This window comes from Vicia villosa, linkage group LG4 (genome assembly GCF_029867415.1).
Source record: "Vicia villosa cultivar HV-30 ecotype Madison, WI linkage group LG4, Vvil1.0, whole genome shotgun sequence".
NCBI lineage: Eukaryota > Viridiplantae > Streptophyta > Magnoliopsida > Fabales > Fabaceae > Vicia > Vicia villosa.
Window position 1 is genome coordinate 140,426,560 of NC_081183.1, and position 17,416 is coordinate 140,443,975.

At 33.0% G+C, this 17,416-nt stretch overlaps 1 protein-coding gene across 1 annotated transcript; it reads left to right on the forward strand.

The window, feature by feature from the left end:
• Positions 1-14,174: 14,174 nt before the first annotated feature.
• LOC131597974 (heat shock cognate 70 kDa protein-like) lies at positions 14,175-16,186 on the forward strand. Its single transcript, XM_058870630.1, has 2 exons — positions 14,175-14,397; positions 14,547-16,186. The coding sequence occupies exons 1-2, from the start codon at positions 14,175-14,177 to the stop codon at positions 16,184-16,186; spliced, it is 1,863 nt and encodes a 620-aa protein (XP_058726613.1).
• The last annotated feature ends 1,230 nt before the right edge of the window (positions 16,187-17,416 follow it).

Genomic DNA, 17,416 nt, shown 5'->3' on the forward strand with positions numbered 1-17,416 from the left:
ATCAGTATACTCTAGAAAAGTCTTAGAGGGTATCTAAGCAGTTGTTCCTGGAGTGATCAGTGTGTGATCAGAAGACTCTGGAAGACTTAGTTGCTGACTAAGTGGAAAACCATTGTAATCCGTGCGATTAGTGGATTAAATCCTCAGTTGAGGTAAATCATCTCTGCGGGGGTGGACTGGAGTAGTTTAGTTAACAACGAACCAGGATAAAAATAACTGTGCAATTTATTTTTATCTGTCAAGTTTTTAAAGCTACACTTATTCAAACCCCCCCTTTCTAAGTGTTTTTCTATCCTTCATAGGAGTCGTAGGAACTCCCTATTGATTGAATAATTTATCGTTTGCCAATAGAATGCAAATGACTTTTGTTATTAACTATGATTTTCCGTTGTGTAATAAAAAAGTAATGTTTAAGGATTATAAAATTTGTTTTGATTCCTCCTAATCCGTGTTATGTATCTTTAACAAATGAGCAGGTTTGATATCTTTGAAAGGTGTGGCATCCTAATTGCATGTTCTGGCTTTATGTTTATTATTTTGAAAATTTTTATCTTGATTTCTTATTAATATTTGATGGGGAATTAGGGTGTTACATAATACATCCAATAATATGGAACTAATGCCTATAAAGAGAATATTTGGAGATCCCGAGAAATAGGTTCTATGGGTAATAACAATTTGTGAGTAATATGAGATGATCATGCAAGAAAGCATGAATCCTTAAGTAATAAGAGGATGAGATAATAGAAATTCTTAATGAGATTTATACTCTGTATAAGGGAGTACCTAGTCTATAGAAGTACTCTTGATAGTCTCACCTATGTGATTGTGGAACTTAGGCCGATTACTATGGAATTTCGAGGCAGAACTCCTAGAGCCTTCACTAAACCGGGATACACGTGTAGGGCCATTAAAGCACGGGATATTAGAATACACCTTAAGAAAAGGATGTGTGCGAGTTTGATGTCTGAGATAGAGTTCAAGACATTTGTGTCACTCTTGTTGAATCGGAATCCTACTTGATACACAAAGGTTCAAGTTGTAGATACATTCGCTTATGCACAATCTTAAAAACATTTGACGCTACTTCTAAAATTCATTTTTTTAATTCAATTGGGGGATTGTGGAAAATCTTGGTATGATGACAACTTAGAGTTGGAATTGGAATGAGGTATTGACATTAATTGGACAATACATGAGCACAAGTAAGAACTAATATGAAAGTGAATTTGAAAGAATTCACTTTCATATTAGTTCTTACTTATATATATATATATATATATATATATATATATATATATATATATATATATATATATATATATATATATATATATATATATACTTGGCCAAATGGTTTGGGCCCTAAGAGGTACCCAACACACCACCAAACCATCTTGCCACACACGCGCGTGTCGTACGTCTGACCGGCCGGCTCGGCTTGGTTCAGTTAGTTCGGTTCAGTTCAGTCCGGTCTAGATGAATTAAGTTTTTTAAGAATCTGAAAATTGGTGGCATTCGCAACAGGGGCATGGTGTTCTCCGTGACCCTTTCAACGGACACGTCTACCACAGTTAAACTCAAGGCGTTCGCCACGAGGCCATGGCGGTGTCCATGGACTTCATGCACTGAAATACAACAACACTGTGACTGTTTCTCTGCTCACTCCCAATATTTTCTCAACCACTTTCTACACGGATTTTGCTCCACTTAGTTAAGTTATTTCTCATATAAATATGGTTTATTAGCTTCATTTGAAAATAATATCATACTTTTTCATTTTTCTGAAATCTCTCATCTTCATTTCTATCTCTCTTTATCTAAAAATATTTATTTTTTCTTTAGACTGGATTAATTCCAGATACTGGGAGCTGTTTAAATACCATCTGAAGGTGTATCTCTTGAATGATTCATTATCGTGCAAGTAATAATCGTAACTATTTTGAACGGGTCATTTTATCCTAGAGACGTCGTTGAAACTCGACTGCTTTGCTTAATTATTGGCAGTACGGCGAAATGTCTTAAAGAAAGTGACTTAGTACACGACTCGTCCCGATAATTTTTCTCTGTGGCAAAATTTATTTTTCAAAACTAGAAACAACATGATATGATGTAAACTCGAGTCTATGAATCAAGTTTATAAGTCAATATCACCTAGACAAAACAAGTTGACATAAAAACTCGAGGTTAATAATCTTAATTAGAAATAATGAAGTAATGAAGATGGCTAACATGCAATGTGCCTAGTATGGGCTCTTTTTCTCTATCTTTTGATAAAACATTTTAGGCTCGACTAATATTCTTATATATTCAGTTCACCAAACTCTTGCTAGAATTTGTTTCTCGGATGATGACAACACTAACTACTTCGGTATAGACGGCTAAGTAAAGTAACAAAACTTCATCGGCAATTGGTCTTATAAGGTTCTTTTGAGGGATATGAATGAAAGTTTTCATTTTGAAATCTATTCAAAGCATTCTTTTCTTCTTCAGTAACTTGTATAACAATCATGTGTGTTGAGCCGACCTCCACATAAATCAGTTTAAGGTCGTGAGCACCCCATTTAATTTATTACCTCTTTCTTTGTTGTCGGTGCTCCCATCTTGATGATCGCTTCACAATTGTCAGAGTTTTCTTCTATGAGTCTCTCTGTTAAGTAGAGGCTTGAGAACTTACCAACTCTAATTCTGAAGGTACATTTTTCTGAATTGAGCTTCATATTGTATTTGTCGAATCTGTCAAAACACGTTTTCCAAGTGTTCGTCATGTAGTTCTTCTTCGCTGAACTTGACGATCATATCATCCGTGTAAACTTTCAACTTTTCACTTATCTATTCTTCAAATACTTTGTTTATTATCATCTGGTATGTTGATCCTCCATTATTTAGACCAAAGGATATGACATTGTATTGGTAGTTAGCTCGCTTAATCACGAAAGTCGTCTTATCCATGTCCATCTCAAACATGGGTATGTGGTTATAACTGGAATATTAATCCATGAATGACAGTCATTTGTAACCAGCTGAGTTGTCCACTAGCTTGTCGATGTTTGGGAGTGGATATGAATATTTCGGGCAGGCTCGATTGAGGTCGGTATAGTCAACGCGCATTCTCCACTTCCCTAATAATTTCTTGACTAATACAAAATTGGATATCCATTTAATGTATCTTACTTCAGAAATAAAGTTGGCATCGAGGAGAACCCTAACTATACTCATGGTTGCTTTAGACTTTTCAAGGGATTGTCATCTTATTCATTGCGCCACATAACGGGGCGAGGGGTCAATATTTAATTGGTGACAAGCCAGCTAGATCTATATAAAGCATCTTATTGGGAGAAACTGCAAAGAGGTAAGAGTTAGCTTTAAGACACTTGATGAGCCCTTTCTTCACCATAGATGAAAAAGCAGCTCATATATGAACCGATCTCACTAGATTATGATTGAGTTATATAACCTCAAAATTTTCGTCTGCATCGGCCCCAAGGCTTTCGCTTTGAACCCCAACGGAGATCCAACCTCATCATCTCGCAAGGTTTCATCTTTTCATACTTCGAGGTTAAACATACTAACGGTAGTGACTACCGGGTAGTCTCACGAATCTTCTTCTTTTTATTCTCAAGGGCGGCAGCGGTCACTAAGGGGTTCTTTAGTTTGATTTCATGTATCATGCAAGATTCATGTAGATTAGTCAAAATGATAATCGGATTACCGAAATTGATATGAAACTTCATCTTTAGATGGATGATAGAAGCCATTGTATCTAGTTTCGTGAGGATTGATATCCCTAACATGGACATATATGCTTGCATGTACAATTATATGTAATTTTAAGTTGTTCAAGATGGTTTTGATCATGACAACACTATATGTCAAACAGTATGATGTGAATCTTCATCTATCAAGAAGAAGTAGTGATCAAGATGTTTTATCAATATGCTTCTGTGAGATCAAGATGTAAATCTAAATTCTATAGGGACAGCACCTAAGGTCAAATGGCGTTTGTTGAAGTCCTTAATGATCTCAGGTCAAGCAAACTATGATGATGGGGTCTCATAAGTTAAAATAATCAAGTCGAAGATGAAGTGTTGAATCAATGATGAATCTAGTAATGGATCTTGAAGCTTCCATTATTGGGAAATACAGGAAGTGTGAAAGCTTTCCTTGTCTGTGTCTGACTGATCTGATTATTGTAAAGATATATGAGTAATTATCAAGTTGGAATGCATAAGATGTGTGCAAGAGCATGTAAAATACAGGTAATAGTAAATTTTTAGCTTTGTTTTCAAGCAAAAGTATTAATTTCCATTAGTTGCACACTGGCATCCTTATATGAAAAATATGGAGTTAAACTTGATTGAATTTGTTCAAACTGTCATCTAATATTATTCTATAAACAAAACACCTGGGCATGTTTTAGATTTTAACAAGAACAGAGTTATCTCATATCAGTAATTAAATATAAGCTAGTGCTAGTGTCAAGTAGATTCTATAAACAAAACACCAGGCACATTTTAGATTCTAACTTCTAATATATAGTAAATTGTTATGATAATAAAATTAAATGTTGGACTCTTATAAGTTTACATTCATCAGTCAAAGTCCTTATAGTTTTCAACGACTTCATAAATATGAGAAAAGCAACAATAAATATCCACCATCAATTCTTTCCATTGGACAACATCACTTTCCCTCCGTTATACAAAGAAATCTCATGAAGAATTGAAAATCATGGAAAATAGTAAATTGGATCTTGCGAGTGCTTATATCTTAAACTAGTAGAAGACCCGTGCGTCCGCACAGGTAATTCATATCTTAATGTGAATGATATAGTACAAACGAAATTAGCACATATACCTTAATGGTTCTTAGGAATATACTTAGAAATGTTAATGTGAAACATCATCCTTAGAAGTGAAATATTACAAATATCACTGATAACTATAAATATGTACAAATATTTTGTTGAATAAAATAAAAAGGTATTGTGGTGATAGTGACCCGTAAAAATAATGAGTTTTAGTAATAAATTTCACAGGAGTTAGTAAAATTTACATCGGGTCTAGTACCTAAGAATTTGTTATAAAATTTTAAAATTTTAAATAAATTGATAAAAACTTAAAACTTAAAACTCTAGTATCTTTTATTAAGTTAAAGATTAAAAAGGTATTGTAGTGATAGTGACCCATAAAAATAATGAGTTTGAGTAAAAGATAGTGAGTGTCAGTGAAAAGAGTGAGTTTCAATAAAATATCTACGAAGAAATTAATATCATCACCTAGAACAATAATGCATGCATCAATTAATATTCCGTGCATCCGCAAAAACCAAATAACTAGAATAATATAGATAATTATTTTGTCTATAATATATTTATAAAAATCAGTTTGTTAGTAAATTTGAAATAAAAAATACTTCAAATATTTAAAATTACTAACTACTCTATCTTATTAAGTATTTTATTAACCAAATTATGTGATATATTTTATAAATAGAATATGCAATTCAGAAAATTTGTATAGTAGAATACAATATAGTTGGAAACTGCAATATAGTGAGTAATTAGAGACATTGAGATCAATTAACAATTTAAATTAAAATTATTTTAAACATTCCATGAACTTATGGTGTATTATTACTCATCTAATCAATATAGCTTATCCAATTTTATATATTCACGTGAAGGTTAATATCAATGCTTTAGTGATGAATCATCATGGTAATTTCTCATATCTAAACCTTTATCAACATTGCAAAATTCATGAAAATTTCAAGGCTATTTATTCAATATATAAAGTTAAAATTAAACTTTGAAAAATTAGAATTAAAACATGAGAGACACCCTAACATAATGTCTATCTCTGTCCCAAGCTAGATTGTATAAACCACTTCCTAGTTGAAATAAAATCTAATCAAAACTCAGGAGTTGATTCATCTATTTAATATCATTGTTGTCAATATATACATAGCTACACTTTTGACAGAACTTGATAGTTATTTTCCTTAAAAGTTACCGGCTGCTCTCCATTGTATTCACTATTTCCAATTTGATCCCATCCTTCATTTCCCTCTGAACAATCTCCAGAGGAAGACCTGGTTGCTTTTTCCCCAAAACATTCTCTTGAGGACTAAGATCATATGCATTCCTAGGAGCTGCATCACCTCATTGAGTTGGATTATGAGTTCCTAGCTTTACTTTTTCTTTTCTTAGTTGCTTGGAGCATAACAAAGTTATTCCATTTACAAATTTTAAGAACAAATTACGTATAGAATCAATATTCTCATTTGTAAGTAAAAGATTTAATAAAAGTTAATACATAACCAAGTAGGCCAGAGAATGGAGCATCAATTCTTGCTTCATAAGAGTATAAAGTGTTTTTTTTCTAGTATGACATTTATATCAATCAACCAAGGAGAAAAAGTAATGTACACACAATTAATTTAGGTAGAGAAAATTCATTAAAAAATAAGATAATGAAGACTATGTTAAAATCAAGCACAATATGTCAGAGCTAAACATTTACAAATATTTTCCAACATCATGTTTCCAAATGGAACGAAACTTGATAACGGTTTGTTCAAATTCCACAACGTTATACCGGTATAACAACTCTTCGACAACAGCTTGTACCAAATCGCATATAGTGGAACAACGACAGGTTTTTAAAATTCCACTGTACTATAGCTAACTCTTACTTGACAACAATGTGTTTAAAAGTAAGAATATAAACAATAATAAGATTTTTAACCTTGAAGAGTTGTGCCACATCCACCACACTGTGCACTTATAAATTTGGAGCCTCTTGAAGGTACTGCCAGAATTCAGGACAAAGCACAAATAGAGGTTTGGGAACTGACTCAATAGACATTCTTACTCCAGTTTTGTAACTAATGATAGTTCAAAGACTGAATTTCCATTGAAAGCTCTCTAACTGAAATTCACATTAGCATTCACAAAATCTTTTAGCTGGAAAAGAAACAAATCTCTCCAGAGCTTTCACTTCCTGCATAAAATAAGACTGAAGTTTTAACTTAAAATCATGAAAACAATTATCAAGGAAATTAAACAGCAAGATGCATCATATCAACACAACTACAATTGATAAAACCCTTCATAATTTATATGTAAATAGCTTGTCCTTTCATGCTAACATTCTAGGTAAAAAAACACTTGTTGCAGTTTCAAGAAGAGCAATAGTATAACTAGTGGATTAAACATATTATGAAGCATGAGCCAATATGTCATTGGCATGTCTTCAAGGTAGAAATTAATGGTGTTGCACCAATTTTTCAAGCTCATAATCCTCATTGCAGTCAATAACGGCCTGCGTAATGGATCTCTACTTTCTTAGCATCATCAACATCCTTAATACAATCATGAGCCTCTTGATTTGTCAACACCTACAATAACATAGCAACAAAATAAATATTTCACTCCAAATTATTCATCTTTCTTAATTTAAGGTCATTACTTTCCTTCCATACCTTCCACAGACCATCACTTGCCAAAATAATAAATTTAGTCTCATCATCAATCTTCTTAATCATCTATATTTGCACTCCACGCATAACTGGCATGCATAAGATGTGTGCAAGAGCATGTAAAACACAGGTAATAGTAAATTTTTAGCTTTGTTTTCAAGCCAAAGTATTAATTTCCATTAGTTGCACACTGGCATCCCTATATGAATAATATGGAGTTAAACTTGATTGAATTTGTTCAAACTGTCATCTAATATTATTCTATAAACAAAACACCTGAGCATGTTTTAGATTTTAACGAGAACAGAGTTATCTTATATCAGTAATTAAATATAAGCTAGTGCTAGTGTCAATTAGATTCTATAAACAAAAACACCAGGCACATTTTATATTCTAACTTCTAATACATAGTAAATTGCTATGATAATAAAATTAAATGATGGACTCTTATAAGCTTACATTCATCAGTAAAATTAAATGTTTGTCTACGGCTGTGGTTTCTGAACAGTGATCTCTGCCTTTGGAACTGTGCTTTAATTGTTATATACTGATATAGTTTAGGGTTTATTCTTAGCAGGCCTGATAGAAATTTGTTTTGGGTTTTTCAACTAATCTGGTGTGAACTGTGATATTTGACTGTGATGTTATTTTACTAAGTCAACAATAATTCTCTTTTATCTCTATTGTGAACCAAACTTGCTTTTGTGATTTATAGTAGAGATATTTGGGCCTATGATTATTATTTATCTTGCAAACATGATTGAATCAAATCTCTATCTTCTGATTCTTTACACAGACCCTAATGATGAATTGTGAATCTTGATAATTCTTATTCATGATACATATTTTGTTGGTTGTGCAATCTAACTGTTCCCCTCTTTGGATATAGTTAATGCTGAAGCATTTAGTGCATCTTCTAATTCTGATTTGACAATAGGTTCAACATGGCTCAGCAGTATGTGCAAGTGAATGTGATGCAGTTTCAAATTGGCAAAACAATCATCAACCTGGAACTTAATCTGAAGGTGGGCATTGTTGAGTGCCAGAAAGTCGTTATTTTGTGTGTGTAAATAGTGGCACTTATGGATACTTTTTGTTAATACCGTTGAATAATTCCCCGTTGTGTGCATAAATACGTATACTTTGTGAATAGATATATTTTCATACACTTTTATACTTTTTGATAGTTTTCTACTCTTTTTGTAGGTATTCTTGCGTATTTGGGCCATGAGCAATAAAGTGTCGAAGACACGGCTTCAAACGCGCGATTTTGAGCGGCGGAATCAATTCATTCGGCGGTTAAGGCTCAAAATAAGGATGATAAGAATCATCAATTTGGTCTCCATTCATTCATTATTAGATAGAGCATTGAATAAGCTTTCTAACGCTTCGAACCGGGCGCAAATCGGAGTTACGGTTCTCAAGTTATGGCCGAAACAGTGCAGAATTTTTCTGCTACTGGTGTCACTCGCCGGGCGAAGGATTAGGCTCGCCGGGCGAGCCCGACCCCAAAAATGTGATTTGCTACTGCCTGGAGTCGCCGGGCGAACCATTTTAGTCGCCGGGCGAATCAGTGTCGGCAGAAAACGCAATAAAGCTGTTGGAAATCATTTTTTCAAGGACGGTTGGATATTTTAGAGCTCCTATCCATCTAATAGCATTTTTTGAGTGGAATGATGCTAGAAAACACATTGGAGCTGTCAAATGGATGATCCGGGGTTGAATCCTTCATCAATCGGAGCCGACAAACCGGGAGATTTTTGGGTTTATCTCCATTTCTTCTCTTTGTAGTTTCTTTTGTGAGTTTTGTTATGTATATACTTTGATCTCATGTATATTTGTTGACTATTATGTTATATAAAGCTTGCTTTCATATTTTTATGGATTATTGTCTTAGATTGTTGCTTTGTTGCTATGTGTTTGAGTTGCTATAGAGATGTAGGGCTCTAATGCTTATCTAGGATGATTTTCTATTAACTTAATTGCAGAGATGGATTAGGTTGATAATCACTTAGTTTCAGTGCTTAATGCGTCTGAGTGGTCGTGTTTGTCCGAGAGATCGACATTTACGGGAAGCTCGGATTTCTCATGTGTTGTTTAGGTGTCTGAGAGATCGTCACTTAGATAATGTTGTGGGTTGTGTTGTTGACATGTGGTAATATTGATAGGTTACAAGTTGAGTATATTCGGCCAATAAGTTTAAGTTTGTGAAGAGTAGATTATATGCAATACTTGATAGTTTCTTCTCTCTAAAGAATGAATTCTTTTTGTGTTAATATTTACTTTTCTGTTTTCATATTTAAATTCATTCAAAATCAAACTCATAACTTTGGAAACTGTTGAACGGCAGTTCAATGCACTAGTCCCTGTGGAGACGATAAATTCCCGGATAAATATTTCCAAAACTTTTGTTGCTTGCCGCTTTACCGCTCCAACATGAAATAATTAGTTTATGATGTTGAATGCTATTGTTATGTGTTACTTTATCTTTGCTTGAAGCTGAACAACATTGAGTACAACAAGATTCTATTCAATCTCAAATTAGGGCTGATTTGTAATTATGTGTTTCTACTTTCTGTGAATCTTGTATTTTGGGCAGATATCCTTGGTTTGCAGCGAGACTAAGAGCAGGGGAACAACTACTTAAGTGGAGGGCTTCTAATTTAGCCTTGCAAGTTATTGTAAAAGTCAAATTCAAAGTGGAGTAGCATATAACAGGTAACAATATTGTGAACCATATTTTTACTGCAACAACTTTTGTGGTTAGATGTAAAAGATTGTGTGATTCATGTATGTAGTTGTATGATTCTTGTTGCAGCTACTATTTTAGATCAACGGGTATGCATAACCAGCTGGGGACACTATGCAGAAGAATTTGATTTTTGGAACACGCCCTCCCGTAATCATGAGGAATATAGTTATTCAGCTATATGTATTTTAATTAATTTTTCTACCTTGCTAATGATTTCTGATTTCTTGTCATGGTTTGATATTCAATGTTTTTACATAAACAATTTCAGACACTCCATATTAGTCAATTTGTTTCCTCTGATGGAGAAGAAGTTTCCATGACTCAACAAGTTGTCAAGGTCATGCTACCAAAGGGGTATATTCTCAGTAAGGATGCATTATCTAAGGCCAAACACTTTGATGAATCACACCGCATTTCCGCCAGTACAACAACCAAGGTTTGTGAATTGAGACAGAGTATCGACCTCACTGATAAGATATATGCTGGTTACGAAGCTGTTAAAGGTGATTTTTGGGCTGTTTTGAATAACATTGGATGTTTTTTAATTTCTGTGGTTGTTGCAATTGCAACATGCCATGATTATGAACTTCAGTTGCTTGGAGCAAAGAGGTATCAGTCGGAATTGGGAAGACGACGATGACGACTAAGGCGTTTCTGGAGGTTTTACGAAGGACCGTGGTTTCTCGATGGAGTGAGATTTGGTTTGAAAAAGGCTGGAAAAAGTTTACTAAAAGTTACCTAATCATCTCACATAGAGCTCAAGAAGTAACTGCAAAATTCATCTCAAGCAATTCATTTTCACTATTCTTATAAATCCTAATCACTATTCTTATAAATCATAATCACTATTCTTATAATCATATCACTGTTCTTATAAATCCTAATCATATCACATGTTATGTTTCTCATTTTGTAGAATCATCGGTGTTAGTGTTGATTCTTCTAGAACGCAAGCTTTGAGTATGACTATGCAAATAAGAGAGCAACATGTTCGTAGGATTTCGGCTCGATGCAGAAATAGTGAATCAAGAACATGTTTGGTTCCCTAGCAGATTTATTTCGCACAACGGTGATTCAGATCACGTTGGTTTTTCATCTGTTAGTTTTTGTGTTGTCTGCTGCTGTAGAATTTGTGCAGATGCGGTTTAAGAGTTGTGCGATTTGACTATTGTCAATATTATCGTCCAGTTTCGGTTCTTGGTTAGGGGTCTGAGCAATATGTTGAGAATTTTAGTGATATCTGCATTGCAGCTTCAAAAATTATATAGAGTTTTCACTGATTGAGTTTTCATGTTGTTTGCAGCCAGACACAATTACTGGGGATATTGTATTTTTGCTTCAGCAAAAATAACATCTCAAGTTCAAAAGAAAGAATGAAGACCTTTTTGTAAAGCACACAATGTTCGGTTTAATGGTTTTGAGAATGTGAATGCTTTATTGCTTTCAATTTATTGTCAATGAGATAAATTACATTTTGACATATCATAAACACTTTGTATATTTTGGTATTTTTGAAAAATCTATATTTTGGCTATTTCGATTATCTACCCTTTTTTGCATTATGCTTACGAATAAAATCTTGAAAAGTTTGGACAAGAATAAACTGGATGCCAAAGAAGCCAACATTCACCACATAGACGTAAATAGCACCTGATTTGATAATTAATTGTGACATGGTATTTGATATTTTTATTAGTATCATTTTTGTGTATAAGTCTATGTATTTACATCATTGTATTAGTCCAAAATTATACTAATACCAATGGAGAGCTCCATAAAAGCTTGTATGTCTAACTTGAGGTTTTACTTTTTAGAAGTTTTATATTTTATTTTAAAAGTTTCACCAATACTTATAAGCTTTCTTACACCATAATTGACTTTACAAAATTAAACATGTTTTTAGTCTTCTAAATAAACAATTCTGTCTAAATATTTTTACATACAAAAAATGGTATTCATAATCCAAATTTTTTTATTCAAAAGTAGTATACGGAGAAAAAAATTTATTATTAATCTAAATATTTTTATATACAAAAATTTACTATTGATCCAAATATTTTTTTTAAATCATAACTAAACAAAAATAATATTTATATACGGGGAAAAAATTATTATTGATCTAAGTATTTTTATATACGAAAAACAGTATTTATGATCCAAAATATTCTGATTAAAAAATAATATACATGAAATTTTTATTATTGATCTATATATTTTTATATACAAAAATGTACTATTGATCCAATTATTTTTGTAAATGATACCTAAACATAAATATTTAATATATGTATACGGGAAAAACATCTATTATTGATCTAAATACTTTTATATACGAAAAAATTTATTATTGATTTAAATATTTTTTTCTTTTCTAACCATCTATTTAAAATAAATATATTATGTAAACAACTGTGCATACGCACGGGTTTGTTACTAGTTTTTTTATAAAAATTAATTTTAATCTATGGAGGGTTATAACCAACACGATCTAACTTTTTAGAAAAAATATGATGTTGACTTTAAGTGAGTGACATGCAACGTGGCATGCCGTGTCCGCTTCTATTAGACCAAATAGACGACAGGAACAAAAAATCTGAATGAAAAATTTTAAAAAGACCATTATTTAAAAAAAATTACGGAAATTAAATTTAAATTTGAATTATTTAAAAGGACGGAAATCTTATCCACGAGAGAGTATGAAATTGTTGAAATAAGGTACACTTTTAAGGTTAGCAAGGTTCCTTTTTGGTGTTTTTTTATTGTTTTTTCAGTTATTTAAAGGGTTTCAAATCCCCTCAATCGGTCACTTTTTAGAGACGTGACATGCAACATGACGCCAGCTTCCGCTAGATCAAATAGACGGTATGGACCAAAAGTGTAAACAGAAAATTTTAGGAGAATCATATTTTGAAAGAATATTTTGCCGGAATTAAATCCAAATTTTAAGTTATTTATAGAGACCACAGATATATTAAACCCAAATATATATATATATAGAAAAGGTAATCTTATATGAGAGTGAGAGGAAGAGATAACAACTGTTTGATTAAAATAAACGGTCGAGATTTAATATCTCATCACATGATCCTCTTTTTTCTAATCTGAAAACACTTGAAAAAAAAGATAATCGCATGAATAATTTAAACAAAATATTAAATCTTAACCGTTTATTTTAATAAAATGGTCGTTATCTCTTCCTCTTACTCTCAAATAAAATTTAAAAATTATAAATCTATAAAATAAAAATAGGTGAACAGAACCAAACACCTTGCGCATGACACAATCTAGTTCTCTCAAATAAAAATTTAAAAATTATAAATCTATAAAATAAAAATAGGTGAACAGAACCAAACACCTTGCGCATGACACAATCTAGTTTAAATTCATTTGTTAGTGTTATTCGAGTTCTAACATATTCCTTACTCCTTAGTATCTAAGACTGCGATAACATCATGACATCAGATTTTATCTTATCAATAAAACAAAATAAAATTTAATTAAGAAATATACTCCCTCCGGTCTCAATTATAAGCAAATATTTAATTTTTAGATTCATTCAACAATCAATGTATTTAGTCTAATAATAGACTAAATACATTGATTGTTGAATGAATCTAAAAATTAAATTTTTGCTTATAAATGAGACCAGAGGGAGTATCAGATTAGAGTATATTTCAAATATTTATATAATCATGACTTTGATCAAATAATATTTGTTAAGATACGTTATTGAAAAATAATCTTTTCAAAGCACAATTATTGACATACATATCGGCAAATCAGTTATATTTTTATTTTGCATCAATTTAAATTGATTGTGTCTTGCTTATTTTAATCCAGTCAACAACTATATATATTGCTTGAGAGTATTTTGCTTTTGAAAAAACCCTAACTTTTTTTTCAGAAAAGAAACCCTAATAACTACTGATATATCTCTATTATGAAGAGAAAACATGAAGGATGTTGCGCCGTAGGAATAGACCTTGGCACAACTTATTCATGTGTTGCAGTATGGCAGGAAGAACATCATCGAGTTGAGATCATTCACAATGATCAAGGCAATAGAACTACACCTTCTTTTGTTGCTTTCACAAAAAATCAGAGATTGATCGGTGAAGCTGCTAAGAATCAAGCTTCTGCCAACCCTCAAAACACTGTCTTTGGTATAAACTTCTATTCTTTTACTCCTTTAAAGTTCCAAAACCTAATTAACATTATTTATAACTGAGTTCATGGCTCTATTTAGAATTTTCATATTAGTTCAGGTACCAACCGATCAATTAAACTTTGTTCGTATCTTTATTTTTTACAGATGCTAAGAGGTTAATTGGTAGGAAGTTTAGTGATCCTATTGTTCAAGATGATATTCTTTTATGGCCATTCAAAGTCGTTGCTGGTGTTGACGACAGACCCATGATTACAGTTCAGTATAAAGATCAAGAGAAGCAACTCTATGCCGAAGAAGTATCATCTATGATACTCACCAAGATGCGAGAAATTGCTGAGAAATATTTAGAATCACCAGTTAAGAATGCAGTTGTTACTGTGCCGGCTTATTTTAATGATGCTCAGCGAAAAGCAACTATAGATGCTGGTGTTATTGCTGGCCTCAATGTTATGAGAGTAATTAACGAACCCACTGCCGCAGCCATTGCATATGGCCTTGACAAGAGAACTGGTTGTGTTGGAGAACGGAATATTTTAGTGTTTGATCTTGGTGGTGGAACGTTTGATGTGTCTTTACTAACCATTAAGGGTAATGCCTTCAAAGTTAGGGCAACTGCTGGAAACACTCACCTTGGTGGAGAAGACTTTGATAATAGAATGGTGAACTACTTTTTAGAAGAGTTCAAGAGAAAGAGCAAAGTCGATATCCGTGGGAATCCAAAAGCCATGAGGAGGTTGAGAACTGCTTGTGAGAGGGCAAAAAGATCACTTTCTTTCCTTGTTACCGCCTCTATTGAAGTAGATTCTTTATTCCAAGGCATTGACTTTTGTTCTTCAATCAATAGAGCCAAGTTTGAGGAAATGAATATGGACCTTTTTAATGAGTGTATAAAGACGGTTGAGAGTTGTCTTACCGATGCCAAGATGGACAAGGGCAGTGTAGATGATGTCGTCCTTGTCGGGGGATCTTCTAGGATTCCGAAAGTACAACAGCTATTACAGGACTTTTTTAACGGAAAGGAGTTGTGCATGAGCATTAATCCTGATGAGGCTGTAGCTTATGGGGCAGCTGTTCAGGCGGCATTGTTGAGCGAAGACGTTAAGAACGTTCCAAAGTTGGTGCTGCAAGATGTTACACCTTTGTCCCTTGGCAGGTCAACATACGGAGATATCATGGGTGTGGTGATTCCTAAGAACACTTGCATTCCTGTCAAGAAGACATTATCATATCTATCAATTCAAGATAACCAAACCGCTGACTTGATACAGGTTTATGAGGGTGAGAGAACAAGAGCCAGTGACAACAATTTGCTTGGTTCTTTTACTCTTTCTGGCATTCCTCCAGCTCCTCGCGGCAGCCATCTCTCAAATGTTTGTTTTGCTATTGATGAAAATGGTATTTTGACCGTTTCCGCTAATAATAATGTTTCAGGAATTTCAAGCATGATTACAATAACCAATCACAAAGATAGATTGTCAAGTGAGGAAATTAAAAAATTAATTCAAGAAGCTGAGAATTACCAAAATGAAGACAAGAAATTCCTAAGGAATGCCAAAGCGCTGAATGCATTGGATGACTACATTTACAAAATGAGAAATGCTTTAAAGAAACAGGATATTAATCAAAGGCTCTCCTCTCAAGAAATTGAGATTATCAAATCTGCAATGGCTGTGATTACAAATTTGGTTGATGAGAATAACCAAGAGGTGGAAATAGATGTTCTGGAGGAGCATCTAAAGGGATTTAATATTACCATGGAAGACATTTTACCAAAGACTATTTAGTTTTTATTTTATTTTTTCACAACTCAGATTTTGAGGTTTGCTTTTCTGTTTAATAGGGCATTATATATTACTTTTGTAAGGTTTGATAATATTTTGGTATAGTCATGTTATTTAAATTATGATTAATTTAGACTTTATTTTATTATTATTAGTTTACAAGTTTCTTTGAGCCTTCTCAAAAAAAAAAATAAGTCGGTTGATTTCCTTTCCTTGAGTACAGAATATCAGAGTTTATTGTTTGTTTCATGCATAAAGTCTTATAACTTAAGTTAATGATGATAGTTCAACACAAAAACTTATAAAGAGAATTCAACCTAAAAGATTGATCTTTTAGGTGAGAGTGTCTTATGACTGTACTTTGACAATGAGCACTTTTGTGTAGTGAAAATGGGACTCTTTATAGTAACAATGAGTTACATGTTATTACTATGATTTGTTTTTGCACCTTCCCCAAGAAACAATTTTGATATTATTAACTACCTCGTCAACTCTAAAAAAACTATCATCAATAGAATGTTGTTTCTTCTGCTCCATATAACCCAGCAAGTTGACACCCATAACGCCAGTACCTTGTTCTTTGCAGCCTTACCCATCATGTTCGTAATGAAACTTCTTGCGTGACTGATATAGTCAGAATCAAGAATGTTATCGATGTCTATCCATTCACAGATTTTGTGCCAAACTGATAAAGAAAACCTACAACCAAATAAAACATGATTTAAGTCTTCCTCTGCTTCAAAACAGAAACCGTATCATGCTCCGAACGAAATCATTTTATTTTTACTGTTTTTTAATTTTTTTTAATTTTTTAGAAAAGGCAAAAAGAATCTATATAAATAAAGGCATAAGAAATACAACTGCTAGCAGAAAGATACCACTGCTAGAGCTTGTATCAGTAGACAATCCTCATCAACAAAATACAATTCACCCAAACACCATAACACTTGGTTGAAATATGAAGAAATCCCTATTTCACCTACCCAACCTTGACATAGCAGAACTACACCAGGCCACAAAAATACTAGAACCCAGAACTACACCAGGCCACAAAAATACTAGAACCCCTCGATCGTACGGGTGCTAACTTAGAAGGATATGAGCAAATTCCAATTTATCAGAGGGAGATATTGCCACCAAACCAAACACTTTCCAATCGCCAAGCTGCTTCCAGTTGAAAACACCGGCATTTCGACCGACAAACATTTCCGGAGCAGCAATTGGGCTGATGAA